A 27,191-nucleotide genomic window follows, 5' to 3' on the forward strand; every position below is an offset into this window, starting at 1 on the left:
GCCTCTTCGGGGGAAGAACAAGAAGGGGAAGTGCCCAGCTCTGGGGGGAGCGGGCCGTGCGAGGGCTTCGCCGGGGGGGTCCCAACACGCGGGGTGGCAGCGAAGCCTGGACGAGGCAGAAATAAACCGGAAAATATCCCCGCTGGGGGTCTGAGGGGGGGCTGACGGCAGGGAGGTGTCTAGATGCGCAGCTGTGAAAGCCCGAGGGAAACAGGAGAGCCCAGGCCGCGCGGGCAGGGGGCCGCGGGGAGCCGGCGGGCCGAGCCCCGGGGCTGTGGGGGCCGGGGCCGCGCCGCACCCGCCCCGGCCGCTTCCGCTGCCCCGGCGGCGGCGGGGGAAGGAGAGAGCTCGGCGGAGTGAAAACGAGCGAAGCGCTTAAAAGGGGAGCGGAGGGAAGAGCGGGAGCGTGCGGCGCGGGCGGCTGAGCCGCCCTGCAGGTGCCGGGCGCGGAGGCACCGCGGCTGGGTGGGGAAGGGGCCGCGGCCGCCGGGCTGCTCCGCTCCGGGCTCGGGCGGGCGGGCGGCGGCGGCGGGGCGGGCCGGGCCGGCGGGGCGGGGCGGCGGCGGCGGCAGGGCCCGGCCCGGCCCCAGCACGCAGCGCCGCCGGGGGAGCTGCGCGGCCGGCAGGTAGGGACGGGGCGCACGGGCCGCGGGCGGGTCGGCCGTCCGTCCATCCGACCGTCCATCCGTCCGTCCATCCGACCGTCCCCGCGGGGCCCCCGCCGCGCCGGCTCTCGGGGCGGGCCGGGGGTCGCGGCCGTCGGTGCCCCTGGGCAGAGCGAGTAGCGACGCCGGGGGTTGGGATGGGGCCGTCGGGGCGTCCCTGAGGCGCCGCCTTGTCCCCACCGGGCCGTCGGGGCGTCCCTGAGGCGCCGCCTTGTCCCTCCAGCTTCGCGGGCCATCGGGGCGTCCCTGAGGCGCCGCCTTGTCCCCTCCGGGCCGTCGGGGCGTCCCTGAGGCGCCGCCTTGTCCCCTCCAGCTTCGCGGGCCATCGGGGTGTCCCTGAGGCGCCGCCTTGTCCCCACTGGCCTGTCGGGGCGTCCCTGAGGCGCCGCCTTGTCCCCACCGGCCCTGTGAGACGTCGGGGCGTCCCTGAGGCGCGCCACCTTGTCCCCACTGGGCCGTCAGGGTGTCCCTGAGGCGCCACCTTGTCCTCTCCAGCTTCGCGGGCCGTCGGGGCGTCCCTGAGGCGCCGCCTTGTCCCCTGTGGCCCCGTGAGACGTCAAGGCGTCCCTGAGGCGCCACCTTGTCCCCTCCGGCCATGCGAGACGTCAGGGCGTCCCTGAGGCGCCGCCTTGTCCCCTGTGGCCCCGTGAGACGTCAAGGCGTCCCTGAGGCGCCACCTTGTCCCCTCCGGCCATGCGAGACGTCAGGGCGTCCCTGAGGCGCCACCTTGTCCCCTCCAGCCCCGTGAGACGTCAGGGCGTCCCTGAGACGCCACCTTGTCCCCTCTGGCCCGGCGGGGCGTCCCTGAGGCGCCATCTTGTCCCTTCCGGCCCCGTGGGATGTCGGGGCGTCCCTGAGGCGCCATCTTGTCCCCTCTGGCCCTGCGGGATGTCGGAGCATCCCTGAGGTGCCTTGTCCCCTCTGGCCCCGCAGGATGTCGGGGCATCCCTGAGGCGTCATCTTGTCCCCTCCAGCTCCACGGGACGTCGGGGCATCCCTGAGGCGCCGCCTTGTCCTCTCTGGCCCTGTGGGACATCCCTGAGGCACCATCTTGTCCCCTCCAGCCCCGCAGGATGTCGGGGCGTCCCTGAGGCGCCATCTTGTCCCCTCCAGCTGTGCGGGGTGTCAGGGCGTCCCTGAGGCGCCAGCTCGGCGCCGGCCGGCTGCACCTACACAACCGCTTCTCTTTGCCTTTTACCCTCAGTTACTCAGTCAGAAGCGAGTGCATCGCCTTCGGTTCAAAGCAGGGCTAGGATTCTGTGTCGCGAGGGGAAGGGCGAAGCGCAGGGCTCGGGCGCTGTGAGCCGCGGCGGCTGTGGCGTGGCCGAAGCCACAGGCGGTGCTGGGGGCGGTGCAGCGTCCCCCCGCCGTCAGCTCCGGCCTCACCGTGCCACGGGATGTGTGACCCGGGATCTCTCCTCTCGGGTCTGACAGCTGTCAAGTGACTGAGCAGTGAGCATGACTGGTGATGGTCTCTGGTTGGGGTTAGCGTTACTGTCTGTCTTCACTTCATGCACGAGCCCAAAAACCTTTCTGGCTGAGAGAGACAATGTCCGTTTCCGGAATCAGAAAAGAGTCCCCACAAGAATCTCATTTTGTAGAGGCTGGTAGAGAAATCTGCAGCTCAGGAAACTTCTAGTAATGAAAAACCGTGTGAAGAGGAGGAATGCAGAGCCACAGACACAGTGTAAATATCATTGCAAAGCAAATCAAGACCTCAGTCTGCAAATTGTTCACTTGAGAAAGTAATTTTTTGCATACAAGCATGTATGTCGCTAAATTGAGCTTTAAAAACATTCCTCACACGATATTATTTGCGGAGGAAGAAAACAAGTGAGTTACGCTAGCGCTTAGAGCAAGACTGTAGGAAGCTCTAGGATGAGATAAAATGACAGAATTTAAATGTTGCCAAGCAGATTTCTGACTCTTGCAGTAAAGGATGTTGTTTACCATCCTGAAAACCATGAAATCACTTACAGAAGGAGAAAAATAATTAAGTATCATTCTTTGTTGACATTTTTTGTGGAAACCTTTCATTCAGTCACAGTGTCTTTCTGTAATTAACTTACTGGTGCAGACAGGAAGTCATCCAACCTTTTCATGCTTTGGCAACAACCGTGCAAGTTTTCATGCCAGTACGGTATTCTGAATGTGCACACTGTGCAGTCAGGTGTAGTCGTTCTTATTTAACTTCTGTTTACATAGACTTTCATACTTTAATCTCTCTGATAAAAGGTATGGAAGCAGACCGTGGCTTTCTGAGTATTTCACTGTGCATTTCCTTTGTCTTGGGAAAGTGCCACTCACCCCAAACTGCTCCCTCCTGGAGTTATGCCCGAGGATGCTCCCTCTCTGGGACATGCAGGCTTATTGCAGAATAAGAGATCTGTGCTTGGGGAGGGAGTTGCTGAACGTTTTGCTCCTCTGAGTTCAAAGACTCATTTTGTTCATTGCACGGAAGCAGTTTTAACTGTCAGCAATACTGTCTGTGCTGGCATGTGAGGAATGTGGGTTCTTCATTGTTCTAGGCGACAAAGACATTATGGGAAACACAGCGTTTGTCAGGCAGATCAGAACGTCAGTCAGATGCTTTCTAGAATTCCAGACTTTAAATAAAAACCTTCCAGTTTTGTACGTGTCCCTCATCCACATCAAAGACCAGCAGGCACCTGTGCCTGGGCAGATCAAGCAGGGGGGCTGCAGGCCCTCGAACCGGCAGTCAGGTGCAACGGCGGCTGTCTTTTTCACACAGAACCGGTGAAGCAAAGCCTCTGCTGGGCTCTCTGTTCCCCACAGACTCAGCAAATGTTTTTCACTGCTCAGCAACACAGTATACATTGCTGCTTCACTTTTCGAACTGCCAACTTGTAAACTTGTGATGAAATAGAACACTTCCCACTAAATTGCAAAAGTTCCATTAGATAGTATAAACGTCTTCTCTAGGAAAACAAGGCTGGTTGTTTTACTACAGTGTTTTCATAAGGCTCTGGAGATGGCATATGATCAGCCAGTGGTCAGAGAGAAATGGCTATTATGTAGCTCAGTCAAGAAAGTACTGAATAATCGTAGTACTAAGAGCCTAAGTACTAAGGTGTTGGAATGGTTTTAGCAGCCTAGATACCACCCTTGAGACTCCTGCCACACTCCTGGCAGGAGCGTGCTGAGTTTTATTTATGTACTTATTTCCTTTAAATGGGAACTGCGCTAGCAAACCTCCACAGGACACCAAACACAGTCAACACAGTAATTTCATAACGTGGAAGTCTGATCTCACCTGTAAGGTGGAGGAGTTTCACCCGGGATGATGCTAGGAGTAAGACTGAACTCATGGCTCTTGGAAGAAGGTGACAACACTTCCTTTGCAGCGTAAAGCAAACTGTGTTAGAACCAGCCACCGAGTACTTTTAGGATGGCTTCAGTCATCATGCAGATGTGGGTACTGCCAGAGAAACTGCATGTGGCAACCCCTACACTACAGCGGTCTTGTGACCCTAGGGTTGATTCCTGAAAGTAGTTTTAGGGGATACCAATTTGCTGACAAGTGCCAGCCAGGAGCAAAGTGTAGCAGTCCTCAGAGAGTGATGGAAGCAGTGACGGCTCACTAGAGAGGATCCAGCGTGGGCCGGTGAGGTCAGCGGGTGCAGAGTGTGCTGCGAGCTGCAGGTACTGCAGAGACCCTTGGAACTATAAAGAAGCAGCAGCACACTGTTATAGTTTATTGACAAAGGAAAATGAAGTGAATTCTTACCAGCACATTAGAGACAAATCCTGTAAATTGAGCAGTGTGACAAGAAAAAATGCAAATGAGGAGAAGGAATGAGGGAGCCTAATGGGTGCCTGTTCCTCTGCCCTAATTGGGGCAGAGGAACTGAACCAGTGGATTTAGTCCCTCTCAAACTCTTTAGTTCCTCTCTTCCCAAACTAAAACTAGTGGGTGCAGCTGGGAGCTACCAAGTTTCCAGGATCTCCAACTTAGCATGCTCTGTATATAATGGTGGATTTGGGGAAGGGAGCAGGTAAAATTTTTTTACCGTAAGCACTGCTCTATATATGACCCTACAGCAGGAGTCAGATTGTGAACTTCCATTTAGTGGGAACTACCTTTTGAATCCTCAGCTCTCTCTCCTCCCTGGCCCCTGTTCTACTGCAGCCTCTACTTGCTGTGTCAGGCTGGGATTTTGGGAAGGGGGTCACAAATTATCTATGCAGCAATGGTGGGTGGGTCTTGTCTTCTGTCGTTTGTCACCTGTCTGGTCCAGGTACAGCCTCCTGATGGGAGAGAGCAGAGTAGCCTCCAGGCTCATGCTGAAACCAGTAAAATATCCTGTTAGAATAGCTAAGGCATTTGAACTCTGAGCCTGTGTGCATGGAGCAAAAGGAGCCCCTTGAGCAATAGAGGCTTTGACTTTAGAACTGTGGCAAGTCACCTAGGACAGCGTAGCTTCCAGCAATAAGAAACAAAAATGTCTATTTGGAGACATTCTAGAAATAAAGGTAAGAAGACAAATATTAAAATGAAGAAAATGTTGAAGAAATGTCATCCAAGTATGGTAAAGTTGAGCTTTTGCTTAATGCTTTTTATCAAACAAACATTCCTTTAAAAGCACTGATTATGCCTAAAGGAGGGGTAAACCTAGATATTTCACTCTGTTGCCATGTTAAGAAGTCTTTTGCAAAGACTATGTCTGTCAGCTTGGCTGTATTGCCAGCATACTTTGTTAACTTTTTTTTTTTTGTTTTAATTTTGTGATCAGTGTGTTACCAGGACAGGGCCAGAAATACTGCATGCATCCTGTGTGACTCAGCTCTTAGAATATAACTAATGCCTTCAACCCCAGTCCCAATACCTGTGTTCCCTTTTGTGGATACTCTGCTGTGTCTGTGTGATGGAGCAAAGGTTGGGCGTGTAAAACTCATGCAAAGAAGGATTCCAGTACCCCTGACGTTGAAGGGAAAAAAGTGTTTTGAATCAGTTTAAAACATATCTAAAAGTAGTTTAATCTTGTTTTCCACAGTGTGGACTGAACATAAGTTAAAAATGTGAAAATGCTGCCCTTCAGCATGCTGTTTTTATGGTTGGTGCGCTAAATGGATAAAGTGAGCTGAAAGACATTCTAAACTTTGCTTAAAACTTACTTGAAGTGGCTCTTCCTTTCCTGTCCTAGTGTTTTCCTGTTGCTATCACTAGGAAGTATACTGATGACTCTGCAAAGAGCATTCTCAGGGGTTAGGCAGTTAAATGGAAATAAATTCCAGATGGAGAATAAGTGTATGAACGGCTACTGCAAAATTGTGAAAAAACATAATGGAAGGTTAAAAATTAGCAGTTGAGTATTCTTAATTTTACTCAGATATGAAAATAAAGCTTTTATTCTGCATGTATGTTCCCATATCCTAAGTATGTGTCTCAACATACCCATCAGAAAAAAATATACATAAAATTCAGCCTCAGGAAACAATATAAAAAGAAATAACTACTCCTTCCAGTGTTCTAAGGTGATGAGCAACTGACAAAGATCTGTACAGACAAACCTGGGATCCTTTCTGTAACAGATTTCAGAAACAAAGCCCAAATTCTCAGTGTTTAGCCAGTGCAGAGTCTGTAAGCAATAAAGCAAACACAGATTGCAGGGCATGCAGCCAGTCAGGTCCAGCAAGGCTGGATTTTGCTCAGTGAAGTGTAGGTGTGTTTTAAATTTTAATCTAATCTAAATCTTTTATTGGATTTCTTAAAAGGGGGGGAAATATTTACTAGTTTGCCTTGCTAGTCTCTCTGGATTTAAATGCATTTTGGCTATATTGTTTTATAAAACAAAGACCAATCCGGAGGTTTCTGACTTCAGATTACTAAATGTTCACAGATTTAACAGCAGGAGAGCTAGAGTAGAAAGCCCATATATGTTGCAAGTCTTTCCTTGAGCCATGGGGTAAACAGAGGGTAATGTTGTAGCTCCCGTTTTCATTATATTCCTGTACAAAAGCCGGTGAGCATCTCAGGCAAAATACGGCTCCTTTTGTGAATAAACCCTTCTGCAGGCAGCTGCAGATGGGAACACTGCAGTGACACTGCCTTCAGTGAAGACAAGTTGACAATGAGGTAATGGTTGGAGGTCCCAGAGGTACAGGTCCCAGGACATGCATTACCTTGGGAAATAAAATGCTTTTATTTTCTCCGAAGAGAGTAAATTCTGCCCTCGCGTCTTGCAGGAAATTCAAGTAATGTGAAGCAGCTGGAGTTTCTGCTTTCTAAATTACTCTCGCAGGTCTTTCCTTATGCAGGAAGCAATCAAAACCTCGTGATGTTAAACTGCATCTGATTTTAAGTAGAAAGAAGCAACCCTGTATTAGAGTCATCTACATAAGAGGAAATGCAATGAGAATCATCTTCTCTCTTTGCGTAAGGGAGTGAGACATCATAAACCAATTATTTTTATATTTTTAGCAAACTTTGTACTTACTAGCTGGGAGATCTTGCTGATCTGGCCAAATTACTCCCCCCCCCCCCCCCCCCCCCAAAAAAAAAAAAAAAAAAAAAAAAGCCCTGATCTTTTCGAAGGTCTTCATGAAGAATTAATTCTTATGGTTTGCTCCATGTGCTGGTATAGTCACACTGCAAACTAGCCTAAGTAAAAAAAAGAAAAAAAGGAGCATCTAATCAGATTAAACCAAGCAGCATTACCTTTTTTTCTTTGGAAAAGTCAGAAAGACACTTGCTACTTCTTTAGCTGTGGCCTGTGAACACTGGCCTTTTGTACATTTGATATTTTATCTACAAGTAACTTTGTGTTAATCTAATTTATGCATTGCTGATTACTGAAATTATTATATTATTTCAGCAGTCTTTCTTCCAGGATGCTGCATTATGCATAGCACTAATCTTTAATTCTATTTTCCAACATTTTAAATTTCAGAAGTTTTCTTAGTAGCCAACTGTTTTGTTTTGAAATCCTGCCTCAGGATAATTTAGTAACACAAATTCTCGCTTAAAATAGCAGGACAAAATATTCTATTTACTCACAATATGAATGTAAAATATGCAGCATCCCTCACATGAGCAGTAAAAACATATTGATATTATCTTAAAGGCAAAGGAATTTTGGAGAAAAAAACCAAACTATTGTTCTTCCTCTGGTGGGCAATATGCACTCAACAGCATTCTTAGTCTTGAGAAAGATATTACTGTCTCTAAATCCTCTTCTCCTGCCCCCTTTGATGTGCTATTACACTGTAATACTTTTTCCTCATTCATTTTATTAAAATTTCTCTTAAACCCTGTTTTAGCCTACTAGCCTGAATACTAAACATGATTAGCTTAAATGCTACTTGAAAACAGTTCACGTTTATACTGCTTGATCCAGCTAGTGCTGACAAAGATTTAAGGTGATATTAGTCTACGGTAGCAACAGCACTTGCGATTGTTCTTACAGTGGCATGAAACTTATTTAGAGGCAAAATACTGTCCCTTCCCCCAAGGAATCCCATTATAGACCAATTTTAAATAATAAAAGGTTCATGATTCTAAGCCATTTTTCCATGTAGGTCTATATGTCTGATCAGCCCTGTCTAATGGGCAGGATTCTCAGTACTGCTGAGGGAGCCCTAGCTCTGGCGAGACACGTGGTAGATGCTGTCAAAACTCTCATGAAAGAAAAACTGGAAAACTCCTTCCAGACTCTCCAAGGGCGGCGCATTGCAAGCATTAGAGCATAGGCAAAGTTGCTGTCCTGTGAACTTTAACAGCTAAAAAGTAATATTCATGGGAGGATGCACAAAAGCCAGTACAGCAGATCTGACTCTCAACATCAGTTTGTTGCAGAACTCGAGGCATTTTGCACCAGAGCTCAGTACATTTGTTTTCTCCATTAGCTGCACAATATAACATATCACAGCAGGAGTACAGTACCAAGATCACCCACCGTCGCCAGCCAGTGCACAGTCTGCCTGGCCTTCCTGGCCACCTCTGGCTGAACGTGCCATAGGCACAGAAGTATGTGTTTTCACATAATACATCTGCTTCCTAAAAAGCTTACAGTGTATTGTTATTTATTGTAACATCTAAATGGCCTGGGAGCTAGAGCTTTGTAAGTAACTGGTAGGCACAGAAATTTCAGAGAGATCTAAATAACTTAACTCTCATAGGAACAAAAGGAACACCAAAGCGACAAAAACATTTGCCACTTTTGCAAATGCAAAGCATTTGACTTCTGCAAAGCAGAAATCTCCAGCTTGTACCTTCTCAAGTATTTAAGGGCTCCCTGTTGTTTCACTAGTACAGCATAACCCTGAAGAACATCTGCTCTAAATTTCTCCAGGGTTGTAAATCTACGGTCATATTATTATGTAATTATTCCAGTTGTGCTTTGTTGACAATACAAATGTATTTGGCATAATACAATCTCCCGCTTCTTAAAATAGCTGTTTGGATGTGTTCTTTCATGTTTACAGACACCACCATGAACCTGAAGAAGTATTTCATTCGAGCACTGCACCGTCTCCAGAAAGGCCCTGGCTACACGTATAAAGAGCTGCTAGTCTGGTACTGTGATAACACCAACACACATGGCCCCAAACGCATCATCAAAGAGGGGCCAAAGAAGAAATTCATCTGGTTTTTCTTAACTTTGCTGTTTGCATCTCTGGTCTTCTGGCAATGGGGTATCCTCATTAACACGTATCTCTCCTATAATGTCACCTCATCTCTCTCTATTGGATTTAAGACTATGAAGTTCCCAGCAGTCACAGTCTGCAATGCCAACCCTTTCAAGTGAGTTTTTCCTTTACCTAATTTATCCAGTCATGCGTTAACACATTGAATTATATTGCTAGCATAAGATACTGTAGATTGGTTCCTGTCTCGTATCATATTAGGAGCATCAATGAAAATTATCATTTGAGGCACCAACTGGCACTAAAAAACAAACAAATTGGAACAATATAAAAATGAATAGCTCAGATCCAAAGAAAGGCTTGTGTACCTGCAAGTTTGTCTGTTTTTCCTTACTGTATTAGTTAATGCAATAATGGTTATTGCCTCCCTGTAAATTTTGCCTGGCTCAGAGAAAACTTTAAAAGTTTCAACTAACTTGTCACAGCCAAGATCAGTCTCTTGATCTTTCCCCACAATTCCTTTCTTTTCTTCTTCCTCGTCATGAACGTATCTCTTATCGCCTGTACTTCAGTCATTAAGTACTAGTTAAACACTAGTATCTGCTCCAAGTTACAGCATTATAACTCCAGGATAACTTCAAATGAGTAACTGATTTTGTTAGTTCAGATTTATATCCATGCAGTAGCGTAGTCCAAAATGAGATGCTTACAGCTGACGCACAGGAAAGTGTGTTTTTTCCTCTCTCCTTGCTAGAGATATTTTGTGTAAATTAGCAGTGAATTGTTTGAAATACAATCATGTCAGTTCTGTGAAGTACAGCAAGTTCATCAGGACAGCACTCGTTGTTTATCTTCCAGCTAATTTTATGTCTGGTTGCTGCCCCATTTCTGGCTGCTAGGATACACGTTTTCAAACTGGTTGTGCTTTGCAAGGAGACTCCCTTTGTTCTCCAGTAAATCTTTATGAAACAAGCTGAGGTCCAGCCTAATAGCATGACAAGTTCTGTTTCGTACTGCTACCACCATTACACCACCTGGTAACTGCTCTTTGTCCTGCAGATATTCAGAGGTGAAACATCTACTGAAAGAGTTAGACAAACTCATTGAGGCAGCTCTGGAAAGGATCCTCCAGCCCACACAAGGGGACACCATCTCGCCCCTGCCACTAAACAGCAGTGAGAACATCTCCCAGACACTAGATCTGAGGCTGTGGAACCAGATACCTCTGGTCCTCATTGACGAGCATGACAAAGATCATCCTGTCATTGTGGATATCTTTGAGACCAACCAGACTGGCCCAGGGAACCAAACTGCTACTTCTCCTGTCACATCCAACACAACATCAGAAGAAAAAAAATACAAATTGGCAGTGAAACTGGTAAGTGAGGGTCCCATGATAACAGGACCAACTATATATCTTGCAAAAAACAACAAGAGGGGAAAGGAGGACGGACAGGCAGGGTATGTTGCACGTGCTCTGCTGGAATGTAATGCGGAGATCAGACCTCGAGGTGTCCCTTCATACCCAGCTGCCTGCACTGTGTATCAGTGCCGGCTCACCTAGGGCCCTGGCCAAAGGCAAGGCTCTTTGCATCCCTGCCAGAACAGTCCTGCTGCCTCAGTTTGCAGTTGCTTGAGGAGCACTATAGTTCCATATCCACTTATTGCTCAAGCTGACATGCACAGATAATATAGCTGAGGGAATTCCTACTCGTACTGGTGCCTGTGGGCAACTTCTGCAGTACAAGGGAGATGTAACTCATGGACAGTTTGCAAGTTCTGGTATCTTATTTCAAGGCTCCAGGGCTGGGGGGAGAGGGGGGTTGAGCAAGGCAGCATAGAGGTATTTTGTTTAACAGTTTTTAAAATTTCAACGAGGGGGAGGTCTGATCCTTCTACAAGTTGCACACCCAGACATCTGACTGAAGCTGCTGGGAATCTGCATATGGGGCCTACAGCAGGATCATGCCCTAAATAGAACAGGGAACCCAGCCAGAAGCCACATTAAGTTAGTGCATGACAAATTTAGGTAGCTGCAAAACAGCTAATGACTTCAGTAAGATCAACAAATTCCTCATGCAGAAATGAACTGACACAGTGCTAATAGCCTAGAATTGCATCTTAGAGGTATGAGAAGGATGCTGACAGCAAATAATTCAGCCTCTGATAATAAGAATGCTAGAAACACTGGGCAGCAATGGATAGGGTAGTGACTGAGCTGTGTATAACGTTCAGTCAGTGAGGTCTGAGGTAAAATTTGTCTGTGGTGTAGAGGAACAATGTTGTATATCCTCTGAAGCCACATACTGAAGGCCTGCTCTGTGCTGCACAAAGAGCTATAGGCAGTGCTGCTCTAGGCAGGTTATCCTGCCATGTTCACGTGTTCCTCCTTGTTCCAGCATCCAAAATGCTGAAGAGGGGCTGCAGCTGCTTCTCTTGCCCGTCATCTGCTGTAATGCTCACAGCTGTACATGGTAGTCTCACTTCCCTCCACCCTCTTCTTGCATGAAGGCTTCAAGGATACTGTCTGATCCAGGCAGAATGTTACAGGCCAAGACCTTGGAAGCTGAGAAACCAGTACAGCCCTAAAGAATTGACCAAAACATGACATTTTCCTTAAGCTTGTGGAGCTAACTGCTGGGACAGATAGAGGATCTGTCCAGCTGGGGAAATCTCACAATTTCCCTGTAGAAAGGGCCAGTCTGTTAAACACAGGATTTGACAGCCATTTCCACAGCACTTTCTGGCCTTACCTCTTTTCAGCTTCACAAGAGCAAGCGGAAAGAGCTGGCATCAAACTGAACACGTTGAAGGGAAGGAACTACTCTTTGTACGTTCCCTTTTGTTTTCCTGTTATCTTCTCTTGAAGCCAGCTCACCACTTAAGACCTAACTCCTGTGTGTCTCCAGTGCAGCCATCAGGGCTCCAACGACTGCATCTACAGGAACTTCACCAGTGCAGCGCAGGCAGTGACAGAGTGGTACATTCTGCAGTCCACGAGCATCCTCTCCAAAGTCCCACTGAAAGAAAGAATTAGAATGGGCTACCAAGCAGAGGACATGATCCTCGCATGTCTCTATGGGGCTGAACCCTGCAACTACAAGTATGTGTATACTAAACTTCTTGCCTTTTCTCCTGGCATGTCAGGAATGCCACAGCTAAAGAGACGATGGCATTCTTTTTTCTTTTTAAGGTATATTATCTGTTGATGAAAAGATTTCTGCTTGTCTTTAAATCTAACAACATTTCCCAGAGGGTTTCTGGATGTGATGCTGGTTGAAATGGTGTATTTTGGGCTAGAGCTGGCTTGAGTTTTAGACTTCAGGTTAATTTTAGACAGAAAAGCTACCTAACCTCTATCTGGTGTCCGAGTGGGCTTGTATAACCTCTGCTTACATCCATGTACTACTACCAGCTAGTTCAGGTTTGCTTCTGGAAACAGATTCAAGTTGCATCTTAATCAGCTTGAGCTTCTTCACTTTTCCGTGCTTAAAATGCTAATGTTCATAGGCTCTTATATGCCAGTAAGAAACTCCAATAGTGAAATTCTGATGGGAATCTTACTTTAGATATCTGTATTTATTAGCAAACAGTTCACAATCAGCAGATAAATTCACAATAAGTTTTGCCAGTCTTCTTCTGAATTAGAATCTGTCTAGTATGACAAAGGAATTTGTTGGCAAAATATTATTAACTCCTTTCCTTATTAATTGATAGACGTGCTACGGAAGCCATAAATCTATTAAAGGACTGTAGGGTCAGCAGTAGTTTAGCTAATACTGACAGCCCTTGAAGTCTGTGGGAATTGTGTGTGTTTTGTACCTACATGGCTGGCCTCTGATCTTTTTAATTTTATTTCTTCCATTTGCATTAACTTAAAATGTCTCACGTAATGCTGATGTATCCACTACTGTTGCTGTCAGAAGATGAGTTGTTGGTGGCTTAAAAATGACAGATTTTTTCCATGAGGCTCTCACTTGAGAACTTACCCCATTATATAATGTAGTTTTGTCTCTGTAGCTTGAACAGAGAATCTGTGCATTGCTGATGGCTTTGTCTATGAAGAAAAGCCCTGAAATAGTCTGAAGTCATGTTTATGTTTATTTTGTTTTTCTAACAGCAATGAACAGCCATTCATGAATGAAGAGTCAGTCTGCAGGAAACCTGGGTACCAGTGATTGATCTGTATATTCTTTCAAAGAGAGTTTGGGGCCGTGTTTCTCCTCTTTCTTTCTGAGGGGAAACTGTGTGCCTAAACACACTAATGATGCGCTTCTCAACAGAGGCATACACTCTATCTTGGTGCAGGACACCCCTACACAGCATGCTGCTGACTGCTGTAGTTCTTCTAGTTAGCCCTGCACAGAGGCTTGGGTCAGTTAGTCTAGCAATGAGAACTGAATGAGGCAATGAGCTCTAGCTGTGAGGCTGGCTCTTCTAGAGCTACAGCCAGATTATTCACCCTATTAGACAAAAACAATCCACCCCTTACTTTGCACATCAAAGCAAGACCCAAAATTAAGATAGCTAATTGTAATTTTGGATGGGCCATTTTGCTTATGGCCTTTTGAGCCTAACACCACCAGTGAGACCTTCACTGAACATTTAGTGATAACCAGCTGCCAGCTCAGGTTTTGAGTCAGTGTACCACTTGCATAGAAGTATAGCCCTCAGTTACACCATCATGTTTTACCCAAGGCTCTGAAAAATGCATTTAACCCATTGCTGTTTCCTGTGAATGGCAAATTTCCATATTCAGTTTTGAGAAACTTGAGTGCAAAACAGCAGCCCAGACTGCAGAAGCAATACCACATTTTAAAGAATGTAACACGATTATTGTCAACTAACTAGATATAACACCAACCAAATCTGTTACTGTAGCTCAGATCAAGCAATTATTTCTTTTTGTCTCACCTGTGTGAAAAAATATTCCTTTGCATTATGACAAAGCGTTACTCTCAGTGGCTGTGTCTCAGTACGTGCCAGTACCTTGCTGTTTTTTTTTTTTTTTTCCCAACAGTAGATTGATTGAAATTATATTAGCTGGAATTTTTAATGTAGGTGTTTAACAAGTTAAGGAATTTAAAGTGAACCCCAGACCAAGCTGCCAGAAACCTGTTGCACTAGAGCCATTATTTTATAGCCTTTTAGTTTTCCCTGAGACTCATAGTTTTATATGCATAATTTTTTTTCAGGAATTTCACCCAAATCTATCATCCAGACCACGGGAACTGCTACATCTTTAACTGGGGCATGGACGAGGAGGCTTTGAATTCTTCCAACCCTGGAGCTGAGTTTGGTAAGAAAAAGCTTGCTAAAGAAGAAGGAATTAAAGGAACAGAAGTGCTGTGAATTATTCTGTCTCTCAACAGCAATTTTTGTTATATATAACAGATTTATGATTTCTATGTCTCTAGAGCACTACAGCAGGGAATAATTTTTCCAGAGGGGATAAACCCCCAAAAGGGAAATGCTTTGCACAGAAACAAGTAATATGACTACAGTTAGTAGAAACGTAACGACATTTTAAAAACATCCACATAGCCGCAATATCTGAGAGAATGTCTGAACAATCAGGCGTTTCCATTCTGTGCGTTTGCCATCATGCATACTTATGCACATGTAGCACTGACCATAACAGACAGAATTTTTCCCCAAGGAACGGAGATTTCTGTGCACAATGAGAAGAAAACATTCTCATTATTTTTCCAAAGACTCACATTTCAGTACAGTTCTGCATTTCATGTTCTGAGTATTGTGTTTGGTGTCCCAGGGCTGAAGCTAATTCTGGACATCAGCCAGCAAGACTATATCCCCTACCTGTCGTCAGCTGCTGGGGCTAGGCTAATGCTGCATCAACAGAAGAGCTTCCCATTTCTTAAGGATCAGGGCATCTATGCAATGGCTGGGACGGAAACCTCTATTGGCGTATTAGTGGTATGTGTGGCATTCCTCTAGAGCAAATTATCTGAGAATAATGTTATCTGATGGGACTGTAACCAAGTTTTTCAATCTTAGCTGAACTGGCTCAAACCAAAAGAGTCAAGGTGTATGCTAGCTATGGGCTGGAACAGTTTATGGAGACTTTTATGTAACTGTCCTGGCAAAATGCTTTATTAAAGCCAAAATACTGAGCTCAAGTAATTGTTCCCTTTTCTTTTAGTATGTCAGAAGGTTCATTGCTAAAATATGCTGTTGACGTTTCACACAGATCCAAGTTACGGCTGGCACCTCTGGTTAGGGCATGTTTTCTAACCCCCAGGTTATCTCAGAGGTACAGTCAACCTGAAAAGACAACCTTTTCTTTAGCTGGGATATTCTACTACAGTTACCACTGTCATCATTTTGTTCCTGGAACTGGACACGTAGTCAGCATTTCTTTTTCAAATTCCATTAATAAGATCTATTTTGGTTAGCTATTGATGTTTTCTGATAGCTGTACCTCATCCACCTTTTGCCAAGACAACAGCTCCCTGCAGATGGCTACTTACACTTGTCAATGGCCAGAAAGGCCCATAGGACAGGACAAGGGCGGGCTGGAAAGCCTGAGTCCCTCACTCATCTCTAAGAGACAAACTGGGAGGAGGGAAGCAGAATGAAAAGGTCTTTTCTGCTTGATATAGAAAATGGCTCCCATAGCAAATGTACATAACAGAACTGCAACTCTTTGTTTAAGGACTGTGTCCTTGAATACAATCATCTGTGTTACAGCTTCTTGATCTGGCCTGGTGGAATATCTTTTCAGGCATTTTTCAGCTCTGCCTTCTATGATTCTTTGATTTTCCCCTCCACCCAAGACAGCAGAGAATACAGGAATTACAGAACCTCTGGCCAACTAGCACCAAGGGCACAGGGAGGAGCAATAACTAAAACATACATAAGTTTTCTATTTCAAATTTCTTTCAGGATGAACTGGAACGAATGGGTTATCCCTACAGTGACTGCACTATGAATGGGTCTGATGTCCCAGTAAAAAACCTATATCGTGAATATAATACTTCCTATTCCATACAGGTAAAATATGTTTTCAAATCAAACAAGGTTGTTTAGAAAAAAAATCTTCAAAGCAACTAAAATTATTGACTAGCGCACAGTATTACTAGGGGATCAGCAAACAAAGTAGAAAGCATAACCTAAGCACAGGAACTTTTTTCTCTGGCATTGCATCAACACCTGAGTCTGAACACTCAGTAGCCTCAGGTTTAGAAACAATCCCACTGAGTCCAGTGGAAATACCTATATGTTGCAGGATCAAAACCTAATGTTGTAAGTATCAAAACTTACCTCAAAAGATAAGGACTATTGCTTTGGCAGACAGCGCTGTTTAGTGTAATATTCAGTCTTCATTCTCACATCAAAACTGCTCAATATGGCAAGGAATGGCTAGCAATAGTTATTTTTCCCTTTTGTAGGTATGAAGTTTTGTTTCATTTTGAGAGGGATGAAGATGGTCTTTTCTGTCTTTTTCTCAAAAGCTGTAACACAGCAGTCTCCCAGAATCTCTGTTGTTGCATAGGATCCAGGTATGGGTGACATACCAGCAAAGTGATAATTTGCAGACAAAAAAGCAAAATGTTTTTAGCTCTGCATATGAGCACTGTTTAATGCTGGTCTTTTTCTTGTACGTTGTTGCCTTAGAACTCAGCTCCCCAAAGCAGAGGGTTGCCATTCATCCTTAAAACAAAACAAAGCAACAACAGGCTCCCTGTTTAAAGCATCCATGTCTACTCCTGTTACATGTTCTTCAACCTTGCTTGTCCCTCTTCTGGCTTACTGAGCAAGCTGATTTATTATCATGCATTGATCAGATCAGCTTCAGCTAAGAGGGTAAAAAACTTAACTATAACGCATCAGATCTTTTGCACTTATCAAGCCTGACCCCTCATATCGTCTCTGCACTGGTTTCCATAGGAGATACTGTGGACCATTAGAGAACTAGGATTACGTATCCAGAAAGGCAGACTTGTATTGGTGAGGTGGGGGAAGAGTGCTGGGAATGTACTGAAACTTTTACTAGTTTTGACTAATACCGGTTTCTTAATATCTTGGGAAAAACTAGAAAAGTATTTCTTCTAGTGCATCACGTTAGAGGGAAGAGCTCTCAGTCCATGCCTGGGATCTGTAAAGCAACTCCAGATGGCAACACGAAGGATTTGACATGCATCCAAATGGGAGCATGTATATTTTTAGTTTTACACTTTTCTGTGCTCTTGCCCATCTACACAGCAATAGGCTACAGATCAGCTTTGCCCTTTCAGGGTTCCTTTAAAAGAGAAACTGATCATACCATATCATTAAAGCAATGAATTTCTTTTTCAGCTTTGAAAATATGTTTATCTTCTAAAATTTTTGGGATTGGCTGAAATCTTTTAATTGTAGGTAGATCAAGTGGCAAGGGGAAGACATCTAATCGGTACCTATGTTCATCAGGAGAACTTCTTTAAACTCAAGGGATTAGTGAACAATCAGCATAACTTCATGTGCTACTGTAATTGTAATAGCAAAGCTATTCAGTGTGGAATAATCTCAAGAGCCCTCCTGCAATGGAAACTGTTACTGCAATTCTAGGAAGCTTTTGCTGAGACTTTAATATGACAGCTTTTCATAAAATAGGATGTTTTCCTGCTGTTCTGGATGCTCTAGGAGGATAAAACCTATTTAGATGACTGTTGTGCTCCTTATTTTAACTATGATATTGCTCTAATATGCAAAGAAGATTACATGTTGTGTACATGAGCAATATTGCTACTGCTCTGACAGGGGATAAACATACAGAAGGTATTTCTCACCTGAGTACTTCTGTTCTTTTGTAATCCTTTTCTCTTTAAGAGAAATAAGTCTTTTTTTAATATCGAAAATGCATGCTTATTTCGGATATGGAATGAAGACATGTCTTTCTCTTTTCTCCCTTTCAAAATTGGGATGAGAAAATTGAGTGTTTGTAAACCTCGAATCTGTAGTAAAAATACAGTGTAGATATAAGCGCTGGTTAATTTGTGACAAAGGCTTTAACACAGTGGAGACAAATTTCTTAATGGTGAGATCTGTCAATAAAGACAACATCAAGAACTTCTGAGGTTATTTACAAATGACTGAAGAATAAATCTCAAACAAGGTGAAGGGTTTTGGTCTGCCAGGCTTTTTTATATTTCTGCCTTTATATAATTATAACAGTTGGACCACTTTACCCTACATTTTAAGATGCTTGTATAATATTTAAGCAAATACTTGAAATAATTGCATTATTACTTAAAAGTTGCTAAATGCTGACTCAGGTTCTACGTCCACACAATTGATGCCACTTCAGAGACCTCTCAGCAAAATCAGACTTCTTCATCACTCTCTGATTACAAGTGAATTCTATAAGCATTTCATATTGCACAGAACTTCTCTGATTTTTCCACCCAGCTGACACTGTTAAATTTAATTATCTTTTCATAGTCTTTGTTATTGCTTTGTGCATTGTTTCATCAAAAATCCCACTCCAATATCTGATGATTAACTTCATGCCTCACTGAGCTAATGGTAATGTTGCAGCCCTGGATTGTATGCTGTTGAAGTGGCAGCTGTAATCCTTTCAAGGAGAGAAACAGATGCACAGATAAGATAATCTAGATTTCTAAAACCTGCTCTTTATGTTGAAGTATTTTTAAAGTCTTGCCTTTTAAAGTAGAAACCAGCCCTTTGTCAATATGTCATATAAAGCCTGGGAACAGCAGCAGTGTCTATGGATGTAATTTTTTTTTTTTTTGGAAACTCCATGCAACTTCCCTCAAATCCTAAAATAATTAAGAAATGAGCATTTCTTGTGTGACTGGGAGCAGGCAGTTTAGTTCTCTGTGACTTCTGCACAGAGATTCTGCAAGCTGAATCACCCACAGTTAGCTCACAGCTACAATACTGAAGGAAATTTGGAGGAGCAGAGGTAAAAAAAATGCAATGTAAAGAAAAATGTAATTGCAGTGCAACTGAAAACATGCTAGCTTATTTACCTCCATCATCTGTCCATTGAAATCACTACTTTATCATAGATTATAAAACCAGTGTCATTTGGGACTGGTTTCCATAGTCTCTCATAGCATTTAAGAGATGTACACGTGTAAGCTGAAGAAGTTGCTTGCTTTATGCTCACTGGTCCATCTGTGACAGCTCGCTAGCAAGTCATGCAGTGCAGCACACCTTGCAGAACTGGCTCCCTGAACACCTTCAGTTTCCTCTCAATGTGTAGCTACAAAAGCATCTCTTCAGTGCAAAAGAGAGGAAAATATCTAGGAGCAGACTCAGTTCTCATAGAGCACATAGACATCAGCAACATAGTGCAACACAGAGCTCACCTTGAGAGTATGTCCCAGTTCTAAGCAGCTCCCTGTTCCCTTTTTTCAGGCTTGTCTGCGCTCTTGTTTCCAAAATCGCATGGTTGAAATCTGTGGATGTGGTCACTATATGTTTCCTTTACCTGAAGGGGTAAATTATTGCAATAATGAAGATAACCCAGGTTGGGGTAAGAACATGAACAAAACTAACTATACAGCCTTCCCAAGGGTATTGGCACACAGGAAGGGAGGGAGCATGTTTTATCGGTATTGCAAGTACAACAAGTGAATTGCTTTTGCTTATATACATTCTTCCCTTGGCTTTGAGGGTCTGTTAGGGTCAGTGACAATGAGAACAGGAGAATTCTTAGCTCTGCCAAAGGCTAAGGGATCTCAGCTTGCATACTGGCTTAGGTCAGGGTTTTCTCAGAAAGACAGACTGGCTCAAGCTGACTTAAGCACTGTGGAAGATAGCAGGAACTTCTTGACACCAAAAAGAGAGAGAAATGCGTAGTACTTCAGGTCACCAAGCATGAAAAGTTCAGGTCCTGAAATAAACTTGCCCTTCCCTATGTAAGTAGGCACAATTGACTCTTGTAAGGAAACACAGCAGTCAGTCGTGTTTGCTCTGGACAGACCATTCAAGAGATCTCGTTCTCTTGCAATAGCAGCTTACAGGAAAAGGAATGTAAAATGCCAGCTGCATTGCAATGCTCTGATATAAGCAGCAGACCATCATACTGCTGGAGTTGGCAAAGGCTGTACCTAAAATACTGATTCTCTGTAAAAGCTATCTGCAGAAAAGTATTAAATTGTCTAATTGCTTTGCCTGAGTTTTCAGGGAAAAGAAGGTTAGAGGGGAAGAAACCAAACTTGCGCAGCAGGCTCCTACTTAAAATATTTCTTTTATTAAAAGAAAATAACATAATCCAGATAAGCTGGGTTTTCATCTAAACAGATGCTTTGATTTTTTGTTTTCACTAAACAGCATATTGCTATTCATCACTGAGATCAAGTATAAGACACAGACAGTTTTGTATTGACTCTTGTAAGGAAACATGCAAGTAAGTACACAGACTCTTTCTGGCAGCTCTAAAGGTGGAGGGAATCCTGCATTTCGTCTCCCATCAATTCTGACCTTTTTAAAACTGCAGCAAAGCTTTTGGGGTTGCTATCTGAAACAAAACTAAAGTTCCAGTGACTTTGGAGAGGAGGAAATTTTGTACTGATTGATGTTCTCCTTTCTGCTTTCTAGTGACACGCAATATAAAATGACCATCTCTATGGCAGACTGGCCATCTGAAGCTTCAGAGGTAACACCAATTTCTTGTTTTGAAAGATTCATTAATAATTAGATGTTCTTAACCACATGAATCACTTGGTATTTTTAGAGTTAATGTTCAGGTAGCAAGCACCTCTTTGCTAAATTATACATTTTCAGCATACAAAGACTAGCTCCAGTGCATGAAACAGAAACAAGGAGTGGCATCCCCCCAACCCTGGCACTTGCTTTTTTGTGGTCCTGCACTAAACACAATTAGCAAGCCCAAGATGAGTAATCATGTTCCCATGTAATGCAAGTATATGTAATGCAAGTACAGAATAGGCACGGTATAGGCTTTCTTTCTGAGTTTGCTGGGCAAAACATAGAACACTTAGTGCTTAGCTTCACTGTTGCATTATAAATTTTTTCTGTTTCACGGTCTGCATTATGCTTTGTTTAATCCACTTACCAGGACAGCTGCTTGCGAAGGAATATGGCGCCTGTGTGATTTCATGCTCTTTCAGGAGTAGAGAACAACCAGAAACAGAGCCACCTTTGTACAACACAAGCGTAGTCTAAGGCAGATAAGATGTGATAAGATCTCATGGGCTCACTAAAGAGAAAATGAATACTCCATTTGGATCACTCATTAAATGCTAAAGATTAGGCAGTGTCAAAGCTACACACGCAGTCTTACCTCTCTTTCCCTACCCACATACATTACAGGACTGCTTGCATGACTGTTTTCTCCCTTGCTAAGTGTTTGCCACACAGTATTCTTACAGCATCATAGATAAAGGTATGACATCCTCTTCTGTGCCAACAGTGTTCCCAAGTCATATCCTACTGAGTACAGTATGTCTCATGACATCACTGGTTGTAATCAACTTCAAAGGAGATTTTAAACAGCCATGGTGATCTGACTTATCCTAGCACACATATCCCTTACATAAAAGCTTAATGTTAATACCTGAATTGTTAAAACTGCAGCCAGCATGACTCTGCTGTCACAGCACGCATGCAGCCATAGCGAAAGCGTGCTTGATCAAAGGCATCTACAAGTTGCCAAATGTAGGAGCTACAAGTGGGTAAACAAGCATGAGTGACTTACAGACTCACTGCATTGGTGGAAAGTGCGCCTGCAGTGCTGTTCTGCACTTGACATCACCAGTGAATGCAAGCACAGAGTAGATCGAGGCATATGGGTAGAGGTTGTAACCCTTAGACAAACCACAGAGTGGGAGTGTTCTTAATCCAAAAGAGCTGTGTTAAAAAAAGACTATTCAGCACAGATTTTTAATTCCTGATGTTCTTGCCCAGGCAAGTGCTTAGAGAGGATGCTGCTTCTCAATTCTGAATAAATTTTATTTTCCTAGGATTGGATTTTCCATATTTTGTCTTACGAAAGGGATCTGTCAACAAATGTGACTCTGGACAGGTAAGTGAAAGGAACAACCACTTTATCTTCTCTAGTGAGCCTGTTAACATTAGATTAACGTGAACCTTGGCTATCAGCCAGAGCACACATGTGCTCACGCAAAAGAGAGAACGAGACCTAGCGCATGCTTTCCTGGAAGATGCATACATTAAATCTCAAATGCACTTCATGCATATTCTATATTCTCCACAGTAACAAACTAGGTAAGACAAACACCCAAATGTGCAGTTAAACTAAAATGACCATTAAATACAGCACCTCCTGTCAGTTGCATATAGAAGTTTGGGGGCTCTAAAGCTATGAAATCCATGAACTTCCAGTGTTCAGCTCCTGTATCATAATGTTCATACTTTTATATGTACATCTCAGAATTTGCCAACAGCAGCAGGAGCAATAGGTTGGACGCAGTGTCAACAAAATGGACACTGATGGAATTACCCTTTGATAACCTAAACCCTGAAATATGAGGAAAAGAAGAGGCTTCTTCCCCAAGGGGAAAAAAATAGAGAAACAGGAAGCAGTTTCATAAATATTGGTTGCAAATGCTAAGTTCCCTGTAATGCAGAGGGTGCTGTTTTAACCCATGTGCAGTTAATGTGAAAAAACAGTCTTGTGCTTGGAAGGCCAGGTAGAGTATCAGTGAGAAATGAAGTCAGGATTACTTCCTGACCAGATCTGTCATCCTGAACTCCTCTACAGTAATCAGCTTGTCTAGACCTAGGTACCCAGAATGAGGGTGCTGGCCCAAGGCAGGGCCTGGAGGGTGTCAGCAGTAGCGATCCATTTGGCCAAGACTGATACACACAAACCAGTTTTCTGGTCCTGTGCTAACTGGAGCATTAACAAGAGGCTGACTGCAAGAAATCTGGCAAACGTGAGCAGAATCAGCAGAAGAGCAATGCTGTTGGAGGAGCTGTATGAAAATAAAAGCACTTAGAGCATCTGTGAGAAAGACCAAGTTCTGGATCAAACAGAAGAAACAGGAACAAAGCTCCTATGGGATTTTTCTAACCTTAGAATAATATTATTGTCAGAAAAGTATATAAGAGAATAAGGCAGAAACAGACAGCAGGACAGAGGATTGTAAGAAGAGACAGTGGCCAAAATGTTTATGTTTCAGTGCTAAATTTAGGCACTGAGAAATCTAGGCAATAAGAAATGGCCAGATTTAGAGAAGCACAGACAGCCTCCATGACATTCACTGCGAGTTGCTCAGTACATCTGAAAAGTCAGTTCTCATGGAGGTTTAGAAGCCTAATATTAGCACAAAACGCTGATGTTAGATGCCTAATATTAAGCTATTTATTAAAAAATAACCTTCTGGAAAGCTACAAAGCTCTAACTCAATACTTCCCTCACACCAGGCTCTTAAAAGAAAAAAAAAAAAAAACCACACACACAGAGATGATGCTCAAATTCTTCATAGCAAGCAAAACCCCCCTAAAAATCTCTCCGACAGACTCTGCTTCCAGGACAGAACTCAGAGCACGATGGTTAAACGGGATTCTCCTATTTGTTCCTAGCAGACTGGAGCAGTCATTCATGATGCAGCCGCTCTGTCTCTGGCCACAAGAATACGAGAAGTGGGGTACTGAAGGGAGAGGCGATAGCTCTTTTAGATCAACTGAGGCAGTTAGAAAAAACAAAGCAAAAAGCTGTGAAGAAGCTTCTAGATGCACAAGTCCTTCTTCAGGAGGATACAGGCTATGAAGTACTTGAGAGCAAATTCTCTCTTCCAGCATGTATTTTGCAGTCAATAGCATATTTTTTTTTAAACTTCTTCCATATAACAGGCAGAAGTTTGAGTGGAAACAGTTATGAACTGTCCCCTACACCACTGCTTTGAGAAGCTTTTCCCAACATACAAGCATTTGAGTACATGTATGGGACATCTGTAGCTTGAATTTGTTCTTAACTCATTTTTTGTTTTCTGCAGAAATGGAATCATCAAGCTGAACATTTACTTCCAGGAGTACAACTACCGAACAATCTCAGAGTCTGCTGCAACAACCGTGAGTGCAGGATTAGATGCCCTTTGTGTGTTATGCCACAACACATTGCCACAGCAAAACACCCAGCGAGCATATGCTGAAATAAGTCACACGTGCATGCCTAGGCAGGGTCATCAGCTTCTCAGAGAGACTAATTAAGAGTATCTGGAGATGCCCTTCCTTCATGAGGACAATGTTGAGTACCTCTGTGCTTCTGCCTCACCTATTCTCTGCAAAGCAGCGCATGAAGCAGCAGCCTTCATCAGCTAATTCATAGCCCCTTATTTATTATTCCCTCCCACTTGTTTTCCCCATTGCCAGTCTGAGACAAGTCACTGAGAAGCAGTCTCAGACATCCTCACAGGAGCATGCAACCTTTACAGAATAGCGCCTGCAAAATAAGGGACTCAGCAGAAACATTACTAGGTAATAGCAGTACCTTTACTGCCCTAATTCAACATCAGAACACAGTAAATGGCTGGGGCTTATTATAGAATAGGCTAGGTCTGCATCACCTCACTGTCCTTATTTCCTATTTGCAGATTGTTTGGCTGCTGTCAAGCCTGGGAGGCCAGTTTGGGTTCTGGATGGGGGGCTCTGTGCTATGTCTCATAGAGTTTGGAGAAATAATCATTGACTCTCTGTGGATCACCATTATTAACATCATCAGCTGGTGCAAGGGCCTGAAGCAGAAACGAGCCCAGGCACAGTACCCAGATGCACCTCCAACAGTGTCAGAGTTGGTGGAAGCTCACACAAACCTCGGGTTCCAGCATGAAGATTCCAGTCCTGTTCCCAGAAATGAAATTCATCTTAATGAAGTGCTGCCCCCTGAGCCTGGCACCCCTCCACCTAACTATGACTCACTCCGCGTACAGCCTCTGGACGTCCTTGACTTGGACAGCGATGCAGAAACTGAATAAGCAGTGCACCCCATTACCTCCTAATGGCTACTGATGGCAAACCTGCTATCGCTGTGCTTAATTTGTCACTTACTGAGCAATGTTCTACTCTTAATCAAAACCAGGAAGGAACTAAAAAGCCCTCACTGTCCTCCCCACCCCAATGTAAAATGTTCACTCTGAAGAAGCTCTAATAAATCCTGTAATAAATCTCACAGTCAGCCTCAGGCTGTGGCTTTAGTATGTAGAGCCAGTTTAAATCAACAGCGGTCTATAATCATAAATCACTAATTCTTTTTAACAAGTAGTTTTGCTTACTTGTAGGTGGAAAGTACTCCCCAGTGAGAAGTGCAGGGCAGAGAGCAGCTTTGAAAACATCATGCTGCTAGGTATATGGCCTGTAGCAGTGGCAGCAGGAGGCTGTTAAACAGAAGAACAAGAAAAATACTGCAAGGCAGGTAGCGCTGAGATTAGACTAGCAAGCCCTTAAGACACAAGATAAATTGTCATGGCCTGTTGAACACTAAAAGACACCAGAGTTTGTGCTGCAATTGTGCTGCTTCATGGGTTGAACTATTGTATCCCAAACTACTTTTGACTTCTGCGTTTTCACCTCTAAACAACCACAACATAAACTTCTTGGAGCCCTTGCGCTTTCTGTTTGTATTCAGTGCTTACTGCTCAGGGTTTGTTAATGCTCTTGCTGCAGATGGGCATGTCTGTTAATATGTGTCAGAGATAAATGCTCCAGACTCCAATAAAGATTCAAGTGCATGGAGAAAATGCCAAGTCATTTAACTACCATTCTTGGCACACCAAAAAAAAAAAAAAAAAAAATTGCCTTTAGTGAACTTCCTGTTGGCAGTGGGTGAAGTTTAGTTCTAGTAAAAGGCTGATAGCAGTAGCTTAGAACAAGGTAAAGTTGCAGACTTCTTTGAAGAGACAAGTCAGGCAGGTGCTGTGCTCGCCCCAACCTTGCTATTTCACTTGACAGGTGTCATGGCTTTTGTTTATTTACTATAACCAGGCTCCGAGCAGGACTTAGACCAAAGCAATTAACTCTCTTGGCTTTTGGTTTATTTTGAACCACGGCTTTCCCAGGAGGCTCAGTGCCCGTCATAACCACATTGAAGATCTGTTTTACTGAAGTAGCTTTGCAAAACTTCAAGAGGAAATATGATAGTGTGGTTAAATCATGAGACCGGGAACATGATGTTCTGGGCATTAGTCCCAGCTTGGCAGTCCCTGGCTACCTGGCCTTGGGCAATCAGTCTCCCAGCACCTCCTCCATAGGTGGAGTGACACCCTGGGGGCAGGGAGGCAAGGCGGGGTCCATGCTTCTCTGTTTGTATAAAGCTCTCAAAGCGTAGCGCTCTTGTACAGAGCTGTCAAGTAACAGCTTGCCAAGGGTCCCTTCCTTCTTCATGAAGCCACTACCATGGCATGCGATAATATAACTAGTGAATCTAGTTATTAGAAAACATCACAAATAGGATCACAAATTCTTTCATGTGGGCCAATCTTTTCACATTCAGATATAAACATTTGGCTTTAGCACTTGATCTTATGCACACTAAGCAATAAGCAAACTGTCTGGAAACTGTGGATAATACAGAATCAAAGCTGAATACATGCCCATGAACTGGATCCTACTGACACCTTGTCACTGGTCACAGCAGCAGAGCTCTAGGAAGGATGCTTGAACACTGGTGAAAAAGCAGATTTGGTGTAACCCTGTGTAACATAAGTAGAAATCAGTTATAAATAATGCATTCTCCAAGACACCCAAAAAGTCCAGAGGGACTCCCATTGCCTCCTCAGTGGGGGTAAGATTCTAGCCTGGACATGAACATCTTCCTGAGGACTCCACCTTTGGGGTGAGAAATGGAAGTTGCACAGCCTGTTTTAAGCAATTCTGCCAGGTGGAAGGTTTCATGTCCTGCACACACACAGGTGAAAGCACAGGTTAAAAAATGAAATCAAAATCTTTAAGTTTAATGAATTCCTGGAG

At 43.9% G+C, this 27,191-nt stretch overlaps 1 protein-coding gene across 4 annotated transcripts; it reads left to right on the forward strand.

The window, feature by feature from the left end:
- The first annotated feature begins 315 nt into the window (after nucleotides 1-315).
- On the forward strand, nucleotides 316-25,401 carry SCNN1B (sodium channel epithelial 1 subunit beta). Of its 4 annotated transcripts, none has more exons than XM_068909157.1 (13): nucleotides 316-437; nucleotides 9,111-9,429; nucleotides 10,332-10,650; nucleotides 12,182-12,375; nucleotides 14,468-14,571; nucleotides 15,046-15,209; nucleotides 16,179-16,286; nucleotides 19,656-19,773; nucleotides 20,574-20,649; nucleotides 20,841-20,898; nucleotides 22,226-22,287; nucleotides 24,224-24,299; nucleotides 24,821-25,401. In XM_068909157.1, exons 2-13 carry the CDS (start codon nucleotides 9,119-9,121, stop codon nucleotides 25,199-25,201), a joined length of 1,971 nt encoding a protein of 656 aa, XP_068765258.1. In that variant the 5' UTR covers nucleotides 316-437; nucleotides 9,111-9,118; the 3' UTR covers nucleotides 25,202-25,401. The 4 variants fall into 4 exon arrangements, with proteins under 4 accessions (XP_068765258.1, XP_068765257.1, XP_068765254.1 ...); XM_068909156.1 differs by lacking the exon at nucleotides 316-437 and adding an exon at nucleotides 555-626; XM_068909153.1 differs by lacking the exon at nucleotides 316-437 and adding an exon at nucleotides 1,543-2,352.
- The last annotated feature ends 1,790 nt before the right edge of the window (nucleotides 25,402-27,191 follow it).

Source organism: Struthio camelus, chromosome 15 (genome assembly GCF_040807025.1).
Source record: "Struthio camelus isolate bStrCam1 chromosome 15, bStrCam1.hap1, whole genome shotgun sequence".
NCBI classification, from domain to species: domain Eukaryota; kingdom Metazoa; phylum Chordata; class Aves; order Struthioniformes; family Struthionidae; genus Struthio; species Struthio camelus.

Excerpts from the sequence above, each read along its gene's own strand:
- SCNN1B (XM_068909153.1), top strand. The coding sequence starts at position 2,307 with ATGAAAAACCGTGTGAAGAGGAGGAATGCAGAGCCACAGACACAGT. Across the intron at positions 12,376-14,467 it reads GCTGAACCCTGCAACTACAA|GAATTTCACCCAAATCTATC; the intron begins GTATGTGTATAC and ends ATTTTTTTTCAG. Across the intron at positions 20,899-22,225 it reads GGCCATCTGAAGCTTCAGAG|GATTGGATTTTCCATATTTT; the intron begins GTAACACCAATT and ends TTATTTTCCTAG.